The sequence below is a fragment of the Coloeus monedula genome, assembly GCF_965178545.1.
Source record: "Coloeus monedula genome assembly, chromosome: 6".
In the NCBI taxonomy this organism is placed as follows: domain Eukaryota; kingdom Metazoa; phylum Chordata; class Aves; order Passeriformes; family Corvidae; genus Coloeus; species Coloeus monedula.
Genome location: NC_138786.1, coordinates 2,696,964 through 2,713,820, shown reverse-complemented (window position 1 = coordinate 2,713,820; position 16,857 = coordinate 2,696,964). Strand labels below are relative to the sequence as shown.

The 16,857-nt window shown below is 47.9% G+C and overlaps 1 protein-coding gene across 1 annotated transcript; it reads right to left on the bottom strand.

Annotated features, from left to right (window-relative positions):
- Positions 1-1,253: 1,253 nt before the first annotated feature.
- FGF4 (fibroblast growth factor 4) lies at positions 1,254-4,359 on the bottom strand (the record flags this gene model as incomplete). The annotated part of the gene is made up of 3 exons (XM_082283668.1): positions 1,254-1,430; positions 3,128-3,231; positions 4,056-4,359. 3 exons carry the CDS (start codon positions 4,357-4,359, stop codon positions 1,254-1,256), a joined length of 585 nt encoding a protein of 194 aa, XP_082139794.1.
- Between the last annotated feature and the right edge of the window lie 12,498 nt (positions 4,360-16,857).

Sequence of the window (16,857 nt, the reverse complement as noted above, 5' to 3'; positions counted from 1 at the left end):
TGGAGAAAAAGAGAGATTTGGGATTATGATTGTTCCCCCAGGCCCCCCTCCAGAACTTTAAGCCCAAGCAGGAAAGTGGGTACCTTCCTCCCATGCAGAATTTGTTATGAGACTGGCTTTGAGAGTAAGTGAGGTAGAAATTAATCAACTTCGTCAGGGAATGAGACAGAAAAAAAAGCAGCATATTTCTCCTTCCAAATACTGCAGCAAAAATAATAAATAGTACAAACCAACCTCAATTCCTCATCATCAATCTAAGTTCTTTCTGTGGAGCTTGTGTTTGCTACAAACCAGCAAGCGCTTTTGCCTTGTAGAAAACTCAGGAGTGTTATAGAGCTCCCCACACTTTGAAAAATGAATGTAGTCCCCAAATCTGAAAGGGAATTTGATTTGAGTGAAGTGGAGCTGGCTCATGGCAGCGTGTTCCACAGTGCGTTTGCTGGGGGAGGGACACACACGTTCTTTTTTAGCCTCATGCCAAGCAACTGTGCCAAATAAAATGAAGGGCCACAGTTTGTCTAAAGAGAAAACGCCAGCCCCAGCCCTGCTGAGCCGACAGAGGTGGTTCGGCCTCTCTGAGGAGATGGGCTGCAGGGAGGTTCAAAGTTCAGCGCTGGCAGATCTAAAAACAGATTTGCGGGGTAGCTGTGCAGCACCGCGCTCCCCGAGCCGGGTAAACCGATCCCATTGCAGCGAAATAGCAAAGGGGATCAGGCATTGTGTGTGGCTCCACGCTGGCATCCCACCCAGGCACCTCCTGCTCCCGGGCCCGGAGCTGCACTGGGAGTCACCGGCGGCGTGGAAAACGCGCAGGGGAGGGCAAAGCCGCCATAAAAACCAACCAACCAACCAACCACTTGTACAACAACAAACACCGAACAACACACAAACAGTGCAAAAGGTTGGAAGAGAGGAATTGGATGTCACCTGGCTTAGGACACGGAGTAGCAGCACACCTGTGATAACTCAGAACTGAATTAAATAAACCACGAAGCAGAAGACTTCTACTGTTGCACCGTGAAATGAAAGACCTTGGGTTGGAGGTTTGCTTTGTTTTCAGAAATTAAAAAAAAAAAACAAAAGAAGTAACTATAAATAAATTTTGTGACAATATATACAGATTTAAATAATTAACTTAAATATCTTGCACCTACTCTTGCATAAAACTCTCCAGTAAAAGTGCACCATGTTTCTTTTCCCCAAAGGTGTTCTGCGTCTTCCCCTGTGTTGAGGTAGGTCTGAAGGGAGATGTCTCAGATTCTAGGAAGAAAATGTGTCACTGTCATTGTGGGAGATACTTTATTGCCTTTCTTTGTTCTTCCATTTTTGCTCAGGGCTATGTACATCCCGGGATAAATCCTGGATTCGTAAGCATTGTAGTTGTTTGGCAGGAGAATCTCTTTGAATTTGCACTCGTCATTGAAATGGGCCTGAAATGAAAAGGAAAGAATGAGAGGGAAGGAATTTTAAACATCAGGTGTGGGAAGAGTCTTGCTACCAGGTGTAGAAGGTGTGTTGTGGGCAAAGGTGCAGGTGAGTCCCCCCCACTTAGCAATCTTTTGAAGTGGCCTCTGAAGCTTCAAACAGGGCTCAGGAGCCGGAGGAGCATTAGGGATGCTGTGCCCAGGCCAGGCACGTACACCCAGAGGTGGGAAGGACAGCATGGGAGGGACAGGGCCACATTCAGAGAGCTGAGGTGGGCAAGGCCCAAGCCCAGTTCTGTGGTCCTGCTCATCAAATTGCTCCTGCTTGTCCTGCCAGAAATAAATTGCCTGAGAGGCTTCAGAAAATTTGGAATACTGGCACTTTCTTATGTTGCTTGAGGAGAAAGAGACATTTTAAAAGCCAGTCATCATGGACAGTATTTTCTGCTCCTTTAGATTTAAAATCAAAGGAAGGGTTTGGATAACTTGGGTTAATGGATCAGGAGAACAGATCTGACAGCAGGCAACCTTTCAGGGCTGTGGTTTCATTTGCAAGTACGTACAAAGAGGGACAGGTCTTGCAAGTGCCTTATCTGGAAAGGAACAAAGGAACTCATCTCTTATTGCTGGGCAAAAACCCCGGGGATTTGTAAGAGAGGTCTCAGCCTGCCAAGCTGAACACTGTACCAGGGATTATTTCACCCAGGACACCAAGGCAGCAGCATCCCTAAGAAAGGATGCATTTTGGTGACTGCTTCTGCCTGGCTTTTATATACGTCAAAATCCTCTGTAACAGGACCAATGCCCCAAAAATAATTCTGGATGCTTCATGCCTTCATGTGAAAATGCCCCAGTTAACTCTGATATTGTTTGGCTCTTCCTCAGCCCAAGTTTCTTCAGAGGGCACTTGGGGAACATGACATAGAAAATTCATGGGTGAGGAAGGTGAGCCAGGAACATGAGTTTAAAACTATGCTGGTCACAGTCACTTACACAGAACTGAACTCAAAAGCAGGAGGACAACTCAACATCAGCAAAGATAGACCCTGTTACTGTCCACCTCAAGTATATTTTACAAGATGTCTCCATCTTTTCTGAAGATCCCAGGTGAAAGAAGGTCTGTATTGTCTCCTAATAGATCTTCCTTCTCATAAACAGAAGTTCAGACCCCAAGGATGCTGAACTGCCATGGGAACTGACTCTCTGTCCAAGAGCATTAACAAAGAGTGATCGATGGGTCACTGATCCATCACATCACAAAGCGTCACTTGTGGGGGCCTGGCTGATCACAAGTTCAAGTGCCCTCTGAGAGATGGAGTGAGTGGCTGCCACACCTGCCTAAGGCTGCTTGTACTTAGATATAAGAAATACATGGACTAAGCATAGCTTGAGGTCTTGCCACACAGATGACTGCTCTGTGCTCTATGAGGCAGGCGAGATGTGCAGCCATGGCTGGGTGACCACGGTTTTTATGCGAGAACCAAGGAAGTGTAATGCAAAAGAGAGGGTTTCACTTCAAAACTCAGTAAGCAGCGTAACTGGGCAGCACAGCTTCTGCTGGCAAGGCAGCAAGGGCTGCTCTGTGCTGCCCGACCCAGGAGGGGCAAGGATGGAGCTTGGGCAGCGTTTAGTGCCGTGCACCACACATCTCACCCCAGCTGACCACGGTCCCCTCCCCGGGCACTCACTCAGTGGCTACTTACAGATCCATAGAGTTTGCCTTTGCTATTCATGGCCACGAAGAGTCCACTTCTGACACCAAAAATGCTCACCACGCCTCTTTCCACGGGAGAAATTTCCAGCAGACCTACAGAGGAGGCACAGGAATCAGGGGGACAAAAGGGTGTGCCCTGGACTGTGTGGTGACAGTGCTGCGCTCACCCACAGGCTCCCATCCCCAGTGTGCATCCCCACATCCCAGTACTGCTGTGGGTGGCTGCAGAACCCCAGGCTCGTGCTCCACGTGCTGCCCTATGCCCCATGCTGGGACCTCTCTTCTTTTAGCTAAGTATCTATTTTTATTTTGCCCCCAGGCATCCTCTTGTGTAGACAAGGTTAAAATAAGCCAGTGTGCTTAGGGCAAATGAAACATTTGTCATCATGCAGCTTATATCCCTGCTCCCGGATCTTATTGTTTCAGTTGGATATCAGAGTCATGGGGCCACGGGGTTAAGTCCCCAGCAGATGCTTTTCAAGTTTGGGGGAGAGCTGAGCTCACCCCAGCCCCTACTCAGAGTGGGCGGCTCACGGCACTGCGGATCCTCCAGATGTTGAGGCAACCCCGACACCTGATGCCTGACGGCGGCAGGGGGACAACACGGCGCTGAACAGCGCCGACGAGCCCCTCCGGCACTCCCGACGAGCTGCTCCGGAGCTCCCGATGGGCTCCGTCGCCGCCCCGCTACCCCGGGCGCCCGCCGCCCTCGGAGGAGCCGAAGGGCGCAGCCCCGCGGTGCTGCGGGCGGCCGGACTTTTTAGGGAAGCCGAGGTCTGCCATGCACCCACCCTTCTTTCGGGACATGCCACTCTCGGGGCAGGTGAGTCGCTCCGCTCCCGCAGAACTGCCCTCCGGCGGTCCCGCGGGCGCTGAGCGTCTCACCTGCCCCGCCGCGCGGGTTGTCGCCTGCTTACTGTATCGATTCTCGCTGTGAATCCCATCGATGCGGCCGTCGGGCAGAACCTGGATGTGGAAGCCGATGCCCACATTGCAGTAGAGGCGCCGCAGGCGTTTGATGCCCAGGAGGTAGTCGCCGTCGCGGGCGGCATCGCGGCGCTCAGCCGGGAGGCGAGCGACGGAGCGGGCGAAAAGAGCCGCGTCCCAGCGGCGCTGGCGGGGTCCGGCGGGGAGGCGACCCGGGGGCGACCGGCCACGCACCGCCCCTGGCCACAGCAGCCCCAGGAGCAGCGCCGGCAGCAGCGCCGCGGGGAGAGGCATCCCGGCTTAGGGGCGGGTAGCCACGGGCCGGCCGCCGGTCGCTCCGAAAATACGCTCGCCCCCCAGCTCCCACTTTATACTGAGGTCAAAGAAGGGGAGGAAAAAAAGAAAACCAACAAAAAGCCAAAGAGAGGGGAAAAAAAAAGAAAAAAAAAAAAAAGAAAACCAAAAAGCAAAGCGGAGAGGGAGAGAGGGAGGGAGCTTGGTGCTCAGTCCCCCGTGGATCTGCGGTTTCCCTGGGCTGGCTGCATGGAGAGGAAATCCCGGGAGCAAGAGCTTCTGAACTTGATCTCAACTCCAGGAGTCTTGTCTGAAGTGCTGATCTTCTTCTATAGCTGCTCAGCCATAGCGCTTTAGCCCTAGCCACGATATTTATATATCCATGTGCGTTGGTACCTATTACATCACCACCTACTGCTGTCTGCTGCAGCCCTCCGGTTTAGCTGAAAGTCAAATTATCACCCCTAGATGCTTAACAGCTCTGAAGCGTCTTGAAGGGACAGGGTGAGCAGCACTGGTGCTAAACAAGAAGGACAGAACAAACTTTTAAAAAGAAAAGGTCATATTTTACGTTCATCACAGCAACTTTTCTCATTTTTTCTTTTCTTTTCTTTCTTTCTTTCTTTCTTTCTTTCTTTCTTTCTTTCTTTCTTTCTTTCTTTCTTTCTTTCTTTCTTTCGTTCTTTCTTTTTCTTTCTTTCTTTCTTTTTCTTTCTTTCTCTCTCTCTTTCTTTCTTTCTTTCTTTCTTTCTTTCTTTCTCTCTTTCTTTCTCTCTCTTTCTCTCTTTCTCTCCCCTTTCTCTCTTTCTCTCTCTCTTTCTTTCCCTCTTTCCCTCTTTCTCTCTTTCTTTCCCTCTTTCTCTCTCTTTCTCTTTCTTTTTCCCTCTCTTTCCCTCTCTTTCTTATTTTCCCTTTATGTATCCTTTCTTTATATTTTTCCTTTTCTCAAATGCCTACAAATGCTAATGCAAGATACGAAAATCAAAGAACGCCCAGCACACTTTCCCCCCAACACAATGTATGACTATGTAAATCTGTGGAATTTTAGCTTTTTGCTGTATCCAAGCGACATAGTTTACAGATTGCTGGATGCAGAAAAAAAAATTCCCTTCATTAAAAGCCAAAACAGTTGTTAAATGAGAGGTTTAAGAAATGAAAAATGAAAGAACTTGCAAAAATACCCTCAAAAAAAAACAAAAAAAAACAAAAAAAAACAAAAAAAACCCCAACCACCAAACAAACAAACCAAAACCCCCCAAAAAACAAAAACAAAGGAAGGGACTAAGGTTTTAATAAAGAGGAAAACATTTAAAGAGGCAGCGTTAAAAAGTGGCAATAAAGTTTCTGGTTCTAAATATCCCCTTAAGAAATCTGGAGCACCAGACATGTGGAGCTCCCTCTTGGTCACTGCACTGACAGGAGCTGTGGTGACACAAGTTTATCCCAGAGCTTGGAAGCTGCCCACTCGTGCAAGTATTGCTGCACTTTTTATTGGAATGGTTATTTTTTAATCTTTACTTAGATGCTGCTGCCGCTGTGTTTTAGCGATGCCTTTGTTCTTAGGTAATTACTTCATTTGGTTTAGGTTCGTGGAAATGAAGGTCAGTGTTTAAAAGGAGGAGAAGTTTTGACCCCATCAGTTTACAAGGACTTTGCTTAGAGCAAATCCCCTATGTTTCATCACCTCCCATAGCTTCAGCCTCGGCCCTCAACAGGTTTTCAGAACAAACAGGTGAGGAGACATTAGGACAATTTTGGAAGGTCCTGAATTAATATGAAAGTGTGTTTCGGGGGAGGGGGGGAGAAGTGGTTTGTGACTCAAGTCCTTTACAGCCTCAAGCCAGTTTAGTCTTTCACGCCAGTAAAGCTCTCCTGCTGTTCCAGCAAAGGATGCGAGAGAAAAGGGAATTGCCCCAAGGCAGATGACAGCTCACCTAGGTGCGAAAATCTCTGACCTTCGCTAAACCTGAGCAAACTTAGATGATGTGCTTTTATTTCTTCTTGTGAGGTGCACATGCCACTGCTTTGGGGCAGTTGCAGTCTCCTCGGTGTGGTTTCGTCCCAGCCTCAAACAAGTTCACTCATCTGTGTGTGTTCAAAGACAGCACAATGCAGACTTTTCACTGTGGAGGTGGAAATGCCCCATCCCTAGAAATGTTCCAAGTTGGACAGGGCTTTGAGTAGCCTGGTCTGGTGGAAAGTGTCCCTGCCTGTAGCAGTGGGTTGGAATGAGATGATCTTTAAGGTGCGTTCCAATCCTAACAATTCTGTGATACTGTGAAATCCCACTGATGTCAAATGCACAGATATTTACCGCATTTTTATGTGCATCAGGTCCGCCCAGACCCCTCTCACACCTGATGAGCTGAGTGGCTCAGTTCTGGATGCAAAGGCTGTGCATCAGGCAAAGATCAGCTGCTCCCAGGCTTGGAAACTGCCCTCCTCCACAGGGCTGGGCTGGACACCTTGTCTTTCCCCAGGGCCCTCAGGGCAGTGTGATCCCAGCTCACTTCAAACCCTGAATTATTTGCTCTTGGCAAACAGCAGTGGGTGAATTTGGGATTAAGTTTATTTACCTTCTGAGGGATGAGGAAAAGAAGTGGCACTTCTGCTGACACACCTACCCAGCAGCTTCCCTCCTGCAGCAGAGGGGTGGCCCAGTGCCCATGGCTGGTGGGCAGGGCCAGGTCTGCTTGGCCTTGCTGCCATGGACAGCAGCTCTGCCTGGCCCAAAGCAGTGTGAACTCTAAGCACGTTCAAACTCCGAGTTAGGGATGTGCCCTGGAGGCTCAGCAAGGAAGGACACCTTCATCCCTTTGGAATGGATGGAAATGGGTCCTAGAACACCCTGTAAGGCTCCTAGTCCATGTGTGTGCAAGGCCAGGTCCTGAATGGTTACATAGAGAATGCAGAACATCAGGTGACATTGCCACCACACCACAGATTATTAAAGGATGCTTCTGCAGCTTCATTCGTAACCCTGCCACAGGATTAGACATCACTCTTTCCATAAAGGCTTCCAGAGAACTTTTCTGAGAGGAAAAGCAACGAGTTTCCAGCTAAGAATGAAACAATGAGGTTTGGGTTTGCTTTCAAATTGTCTGCATTCATGTGTGTGTGAGCTTGTCTGCAGGCTACCTATGAAACCCTGGTCCTGCTGCTGGTGTAGTTCTCCTTTCCCTCCCTCCCTCTGCTTTCTCTTGTTTGTACCCGGGAAAAAACCTGCAGGGAGGGAGGCAAAGCAGAACCACAGCATTTTCAGTTTGCACCAGGTGTAAATGACAGGTGCAAGACGCTCACCTTCGGGGTGCTCATGCTGTAACACACTGTCAGTCAGAAAGTATTGGCACAGGAAACCATTAAAGCAGGGTATTCCCTATGGAAGCCAAAAATCAGTGTCAGGCAATCCAGGCCAGAGACAGGAACTGACCCTCCAATGTGCCATCAGCTTTCAGGCAGTGAAGGGGAGTTGGGTGTCTCCACATCATCCCATAATTAATTCTGGATTTTCCACGTTCCGCTGCTATGTGTCCCCACTCCTGGTGTCACGTACTCTTTCCCAGCAATGATTTAGATATTAAACCAGGTAAAATTAATCTCTGCATTTGCTCTCTTCCCTAAAAAGCATATGAGGATGTCACAGTTCAGACAGCTCTCCTTCCCAAATCCCTCTAGGCTTAAAGTATAAAAAAGAAGAAAGGATCCACAGAATTCAGGTCCACACCCAGGTTCAAGCCCCATATCAAGGGTTCTGAAGGAAAAAAACGAAAATAAGAAGGAATCTGGAATACCTTTAGAGCATTATTTTGCAATTGCCCTGCCTTAGCAGCCATCCAAGCCTGGCTCTGTCTGCCTTTCTGAAGGGATCTAGGTCCACAATTTAAAAATCAATTTACATATTTATTAACTCCAGTAAATAGATGTAAATGACCCTGAAAGTTATTGCTCATGAGCTTTTCTCCTGAAGGCAAACATTTCACTGAGACCCTTTGGTCTGGAAGGATGGGGGGGGGGCTGTACTGGAAGGGGCATGGAGAAGGATATTGTGAGGAAAAAATCCCTTTCACCCTGTTTGCATGCTATGTGAAAAAGCACCCCAGCTCCCCCTTTGCCTGCGTCCTTTTTAATTACAGGCGTTTGGGAGGACAGGCACCCAGCGCTCTGCAGAAGGGCAGAGCCTGGGAAAGCTTTCTCCCGTTCACGTCTGGCTGCCTCCGTGTGTGAGCAGGGGCAGCGGTCCCGGGAGAGGAGGCTGCCTGGAATGCCGGGGTCGCTGGGAGACCTCGGCCGTGCCGCCTCTGCCTCCTGCATAACACACATACCCACACCCGAGCCGGCAGCCAGAGGCACTCCGGGCTTTTTTCCTCTCTCTGTTTGCAGCTGGTCTATTTGATCTCTGTGTGCCTGGGCTGTTTGCTGCTGGGAGCGCCTTGCCGCGATCAAAACCTCATTATCTCCGGCGATGCCGCCGCGTTCCGTATCGGAGAAGGGCAGTGGAGTAGAGCAGCGGGCAGCCGCGGGGCTGGGCAGGCAACAAAGGCGGCGATGACCTCGCTGCGGTGTGTTTGGACTGATTCAGGGAGGGGACTGAGCATCGCTCGGCTTGGGATGGGTGAGGATGCCTTCAGCAGCTACTCCCTCTGCTGCTGGGCAGCTCGAGCAGTGCCACATCCCCGTGCAAGGCAGACATCAGAGGGGACACGGCTGCGCTCATCTGTGTGGCTCCTGCAGGGCTTCAGCAGCGCGGATGTTGCAATTCCCACTTGCAGCTTGCGTCCGCGCTGCTCATATACAGCCGGAGCTGCAGGAAGGGATGCCCAGGAGAGCTGGGAGATCGAGGGCCAGACCTCTGACTTGCTGGGTACTCCATCCAGTGCCATGGCAGCCTTTTCTCGGCTGCTGGGCGCGGTCTGTTTCCTCTGCATGGGGTCATGTTCCCGCAACATCCCTTCAGAGGTGGGAGGTGGCTGGTCGGTGGCAGCGGCCCTCTGGGAGACTCAAGGCCACTCACCAAGCAACCTGGCAAGCCATTTCCTTGTCCTCCTGGCATATGAACAGCTCTCAGGTGAAACAACACCTCCACACAACCTATTACACCTTCTGCTTCTCAACCTGTTTCTCAGGCTGCAGCTTTGCTCCGTGCTTTTCTTGCACTGCCTGTTGTCCAGGGCAAAAATTCCCAACCCTACCGTCACCACTGCTCTGTATTTCCAGCAGTTTTCTTTGCTCGGTGGCTTTTGCTCTGGTATCAGCTCTTCTGGCTGCATGTGCTTCCTGTTGTCCACTGCCCTCTCTCTTTTCCTGTAGCTGTTCTACTCCCTCATCCATCCTCAGGACAACAGTGGAAGTCACATTTCCAGACATCACCCAGCCCTTAACTGGGTGGTGGGATGAGTGGAGAACGTGGAGATGTGAGGAGTCCTCAGGAGCACCACTGCAGTTTGTGTGATTGAAGAGCAGGATGGACTCAGTGGGACGGGACAAGGGGAAGCCATCAGTCAAGGCAGATCATTTTGGGGGCCAGACGTGTTCTGGGGTTTTGTCACAGCCCCTACCCCTCATCCTCATGTGGTTTGAACCAAAGTTTGGGAGGGAAGTCTGCTAAGAGCACAGATGGGGAAATGTGCTCAGGAGGCTCCAGTTCCTGATGTTGGTCTTCTTTGGAAAAGTTTATTCCCAGCCAGGCTCACTCTTAGGCTGCAGCTCACACGCTGATACTTTCATACTCACTGCTGACGTTTCTTCATGCACTGTTTTCTCCTTCCTTGTCCTGTATTCTTTTTACCTATTGAAATTATAAACACTTTAAAACTAAAAATATACATTTTTTTCCTTTTGTCAGATTATGACACACATACTTCTGCTGATGCATTACTTGGCACTCTGCCAAGCAAAACCGGTGAAAGGAAACATAATAGAAAATGAGTTTTGAGAATCAGAGTAAGTGTTTGTTAAGCTTATTTTTATTATTATTATTGTGGGAAATAGTAGCTTAAGTTGACTTTTTGTGTGAGAATGTTTTAGCTGACTTTGAACGTAGCATAATTGGTTTACACCAATCTGTTCAACATGTGGCCTCTCTTGCATGAATCACTTTTTACCCGTGGCTAAAGTGAAGAAAACTGGCTGCTGTAAGCAAATGACGTGTATTGCTGAATTTTAAAACTCCCTAGCAAAGCACCACTTAGAACCTGTCAGAACATATATGGACACAGCTGTACAACCCATAACCCCTCCGAGCATGCAGGAGACCAGCTTTTCCAGTTGACCTTTAGTGTCACAACTGTGAAACAAATCCTCTGCTTTCCTGATACCATTGGTGGTATTAGCAGTGGCAACAGCTTTATCTTTTACTCTGGCACACAGAAAGCCCTGAAAACAGGTATAAAACCAGGTCAGCATGACATTACTCCTGATGGAGCCAGCCAGAAACATCTGTAGGGTTTTGATGGGTGAGTTTTTGAAAAGCAAACTGCAAGCCATGAACTATGCACAGGTAACAGCTCTAGAGCTTGAAGATCAACCAGCATGGAGGTTACTCACCAAATTTCTGTCTTGTTTGAGGGTAGTGACAGCAGTAACACGTCAGGTAAAATGTATTTGCTTCCCCTTTGTTTGGAAAGCAGAGCCAAGAAGGCAGCTCTATAGCTGAGCAGCGTCCTGCAGCAGTGTGTGAAACAAGTTACCTGTCAGCAGACACGTCAGTCATCTGTCAGCAGACCCGTCCCAGGGATTTGTCACAGGTTTCATTGCTTGCTCTCTTCGTGCTGGTGAATTACAGGCCTTGCAGGTCACAGTGGGAGCCAGTCCTCACTCCAAGCTCGTATCACACGAGATACAAGTTAGTAAGATTTGGATGAATAATCTGTGCTCTGAAAAATCCCCTTGACACCAAGAAACTGGCGGAGATGGCACGGCTTGGTTTTTGATTTAACCATTTCATTCCCCTTGCCATTCAAGGCCCAAGATCAACTTTGTTCCAGTCAACCATTTTAACATTAACTACTTTTACTCCCTTCTTTCTCACTTCACTGATAAAGCTTCGAGAGCTACAGAACCATCAGCATTACAGGAATGAATCCATACACCTTAAGAAATGACAAGCAAGAGAAAACAATAAAGGCTGCTCATCCTCTTTTGGATGATTCCTCGTGCTGCTCTGAGAGCACACATCCCATGGGGTTTGCTTTTGCTCCTGCAGGTGAAAGAGGGAGTAGGACTGGGCTCTGAGTCAATTTGCTCCATGAAGCTGTGCAGCCCCCTTAGCTCTCAGCAATGAAGATTATTATTTTTCTTGCATTTCAGAACATGTTCGCATTTGGACCAGGAAAATGTACAGTTTCCATCCTGCCAATGAGCTCTGCAGGAAGAGATGCCCAGGGAATTAGCTCAGGCACTTACCTGGCTTGGGACTGCTTTTTAAAAAGCAGAATGGGTTAAATGCAAATTAGAAATGACCAATTTGAAGACTGTCTTGAGGAAAAAAAACCAGTCTTAAATGAGGCAGTCAACAACAGAATGAAGGCTTTGGCATTTTTGTTAATTTCCAGGACCAACCCATGATTCCCTCCATTGACTGGAACTCAGCCAAGTGTCCCTCCTGAATGTGTGCATCCTGCAAATGCAGAGTGCAATAATGTGGCCATCTAAAACCTCTTAGCTGCCACAACCCAGCAGAGCCCATCCCAACAGCTTTCCCCCAACATTTTCCCTTTGCTACCACACACCCGAAGTAACAGGTAAATTATTGCGTGAGAGGTGCCACTGAGCTCATTTCCATGGAACTTCCTGGGATAGTGGGACTAAACAAAATAAGCTTTGGCTACACAAAGTCTGATCCCCTCCAGAGACACTGTTTTTGTGTCAGAGCACACCCATGGAGGATGATTATTTTGATACAGAACTCCACGTGCTTTGTTATCAGTATTAGCGGGAACAGAGGATGCACATGAGAGCTGCTGGAATCAGGGCAGCGGGATGGGAATGACACATAACGAAGGGAAAACTCCCTGCCCAGGGAATTCAGACAGTGCTGTGCAGTCACTGCTGTGCTATTTGCCACGTGCTATATCCAGTCACAAAATATTCCACTCAGTCAGAGACACGGCCAGAAAAAGCCCTGCGAACCCCAAAGTCTTGGAGTCTTATAATAACCCCCAGAGCACACCCTCCTCCACAAAAGGAGCCCAGCAATGCTCCCAGTGACCTGCCAGGGACACACTGCATGCAACTTGTTCTGTATTTTAAGAGCCAGGCAAAAATCACAGGGGCTGGTTTCAGTGCCTTCATGGCCATCTAGCATTGCTCTGGAACAGGGAAACAAATATTTTTGGTTCCCCTCATGAGATTTCACAATGCTGGAATGAGCTGTTACAAAACTATCTGGAGTTTTCAGAGTATCCATTTATTTCAGTGGTTGAAAACTAAATTTGGACACCAGTATTGGGTGAAAAAGGATTCTACCATGGAAAAAAAAAAATCCTTTCAAAATTAATCTGCCTTCTTTCCACCCCCCTCCCCTAATTTCCACTAATTAATTGGCAAATTTATATTCCTGAGAGCTGCTGGACCAACACAGTGGGAAGCTACTTGTCACTTGAAGTTCAAATGCAGGATTTCAGGAAAAGGAAAAAGCATTTGAGTCTTTATGAGCATTTCTTGGATTGGAAGACAAAGTAACATAATAATGGTACAGGAGTTGTTACTGTAAAATGCCACTTCTATTACCCACAACACCATACATATCATCACTATCATTCTCATTATGATTATTTTTCTGGGAAAAAGAAAATCATTCTAAGACTTCAGTCCCAATCAAACCACAAACAGGATGGAACAAATCAGCTGCTGGCTGACTTGCAGAAGGAGGGCAGCTGAAGCTGGTCAAGATATCGTGCCAGGACCTCTGGAACTAGAGCTCTGTGTCAAACCAGGGCCAGCCTTGGAGAGATGAGACCAATCCTGAAGATTCTGTCAGGTGAAGGACCCCAGGGAAGGTGGATGTTTGTTGGTGTGGGCTTAGGCTAAGAGGGTGGATGGAAATCCTGGCTCAGAACCCTTTTTTGGGGAGCGATGGACTGTGGCCCCAGGAAAGATCCCGCTGGCTGCGGACTGGAAGGTGTTGGAGGGAGCAGGAGGCAGGGAGCCCTCAGAGCTACCCTGGTTGTTTGCCTGGAAATCCCCCCTGAAGTGCTGCCAGAATGATTCGATAAAATGTTACTTTTGCTGGCGGTGCCTGTTTTCGCAATGAGTACTGAAGAGGCAAGAAGTGTGATCCTTAACAACAGCACGGGGATGTGCTACACCCACAGTCAGGGCTCACCTTTTCCTTTCCCTCTGAAGCTTCCCTGCTCTTTCTCACGCTGGCTGGGACCACTGCTGAAAAATTGGGAAGAGGGAGGAGAGAGGGGAGAAGAGCTGTGCCAGCAAGTGTTGTTATACAATATATTTTGGCAGAGCTCAGAAAGTTTCCCTCCACCCCTCTCTCTCACCACAGTAGTTTATCTAAACTGCAGCAGGCAAATTAAGGAGTGTATATCCAAAAAACTGCCCCCAAACTCCCTCCTGTACCAGCTTTGGTGCACGTGCAATCATAATTCAGACCCATGGGAACACACCTCACACACGCTGTTGTAGATTATTATTCAGCAGCAGCAAATTCCCACTGTTTTTCACCAAGCCTGAGGGATGGTTTGCAACCCATTCTCAATTCTCCTGGTGCTTCCAACTCAACATGGGCACAGGCTGCAGGGTCAGCTCCCAAATAAAAGGGATCATGATTTGATCATGTTGGCAAAGTGGCTTTGGGAACTCTTTTCTTCCCTTTTGGGAATGCCCTGCTGCGGTGCTACTCCTGCACCACCAGCACCAAACTCATTTATGACCAAGTTGCATATTACTGTAAGTTAAATATAACTATAATTTGCATAATATTGTAAGTTACATATTTCTAAAGCTTCTGTGACAATCAGGGATAAGGGAATGACCTTTCCATCACCTGCAGAGGAGAAAATGCAGAACACCTTTGCTCAAGGGCTATCCTACACTGCTGAAGGAGCTGCAACACCTCAGCAGAAAGCTCACAAAGAAATCTGCCAGACACATTTAAAGAGCAATTTGGAATCACCAAACCCCGAGCAAATATATCTCGCTGTTGTTACAGCATAAATATAATTACTGCTATTATTAGTAGCAGCAATAGTCACTATTAAGGTTATTATTAGCCATAATTTTTACTGTGGTACCACTAAGGAATTCCCTCCGAAGACCAGGGTGCCATTGCAGCACGCTCTGTGTCACTGTTACCATGACAGTTTTGCTCTGTTTGCCGGTGTGTTTTGGCTAGAGAGCCAGCTGTGCTCCAAGTTGCTGAGCAATAAATCCCAAACCAAATTCAGGACCAGATTTCTGCCCCAAGTCTCAATCCTGCGACTTGCCGTGGAGGCTGCTCTGAAACTCTGCCTGAGTCCACCAAGTGGCTCTGCAAAAACACCACTCCTACCAAAACTAGGGGCTCTCAAGTCAAGTTTTTGAAAATATATGTTGCAGGGAAGTGCAGGAGGTGCTGCTGGTGAGATTGACACTAGAGAGAGTTATTGGTGGGAAACAAGGAAGATGAGAATTACTTCTTTGCAGTACAAGCAAATAGAAGCACGTTATATCAAGCAAAAGGTATTTAGCTAAGCAGGACGAGACAAACTTTGTGAAATGTTACACAAATACAGGTGAGATTTCCCTGACAGGTTGTCTCAAGAGATCCATGAACTGTTGTCCTGGCTCTCAGCTTGATGCTGAATGTACTAATTTTGTTAATCCTTCCAAGACGACTCAGTCGTTTGACTTTTCTGTCTTGTGGCAACATGTGAAATTGGTCACTGCACAAAGAGTGAATTTCATTGCAGGTTCACTCACAGGCTATGCCCCCCCTTAAGATTTCCACAGGCTTCTGGGCAGAGGTACATGCCATACACTGAGCCAAAAGTGCAGCAGAGGTGTGTGGGGTGCCCTCAGCTGCTCACAGAGACCGCGGAGGGAGGTTCAGCTGCCCCAGGACCATGGGGTGACACAATCCTCCTGTCACCAGGGCTGCAATCCATTAGCATCCACGGGTAAAGCCACGGTATGTGAACTAATGGTCCCAAACCATTACCTACGGGGTTGAAATCCTTATCACAAAAGCACCAGGGGTTGTGATTTGCATCTCTCCAAGTGTGGGTTCAGTAACTTCTCCATCTGTCATCACCAGTAATCTCCTGTGTAATCTTCCTCGTACCTCTGTGCCACCAACATCCCCACTATAGGTGTTGTGTTTTCTGATGGTCCACTTAGCACATTCAGAGCTCTTCCATGCTCCGAGCATTGTTTGATGATGTCTTTTAGGGCTAAGATCTGATCAGTGTTTGTACATCCTCTTCTGAAGCTGAACCGACTCGTCCTTAAGCCTGCCATTCAGCTGCGCCTGCTTTCTTGTCCACAGGCACTCAAGCAGATGTATCCTCAAACACAGCAAACAGGCTAATGCCTCTTGAGTCTTATATCCCTTCCTGCCACCTCCTTGTCTTTTTCCTTGGCGTGTTGTAAGCACAGCTGAACTCCAGGGACGAGCCCTTCCGCAGCTTCAAAGAGCCCCGGCAATACCTGGCACTGTCCCAGGGGTGGCACCTTTGTCGTCAGCACAGCCAGGAGGGTGCAGGGCCATGAGTCACTTCATGGCTTTTGGTCTCACTCCATGGCACCCATGCTGGCTGGCTTTTCTTGTTTAAAATTTCCCGGCATGTTTTAGCAATGCTCTTTCCAACAGGTTTCCACTCTCACTTCTCACCTAAAATCCTGCCTTTTTCTGTGTCCCCTGTCAATAGAATCAACTTCTGAGCGATGAACCATCCTGCCAGCTTTCTGACTGTTCGTGTGGAGCCATGTGAGTTTGTGACCCGCTGCGTGTGTCCCTCACCTGCCAAAACACAGCTTCAGAGATCTCTCTCTGAAAGGACCTGTTTAGAAATACAGGTGAATTAAAAGCACAGATCGAATTTGGTGTTAGGTTCTAATTTAACACATACTCAGCCTTTATTCAGGCTAATCACAAAACCAATCTCTCTTCAGGCTAAACTCTTTACGTTGAGGGGACTTTTGTCTTTGACTAGATTTTATCTGATTAAATATTGACAAAGGTGATACAGGCAGACAAAATGGTACATTTATTTAAAAGATGATGAGCATTCAGACTTACCTGTGTAGTGAGAACAGCAAGGCTTGGTCTCCTTCCTCGGGCATCTTGGTAACAACTTTCTGAGAACTCTCTCCATCATTGCCAGAAGGCTCTCACAGCTCACAGATGTCGTGGCCAAACTCCTGAGAGAGGCTGAAATTAAATCAGTTCTTCCTGAAACAAGTGTTCAGTCCCTTCTTGTGCCACTGTTACTACAAAAAAAAAAAAAAAAAAAAAAAAAAAAAAGCTACAGAGGAAAACAATTCTCTAATATTTCTGTGTTGTTTGAA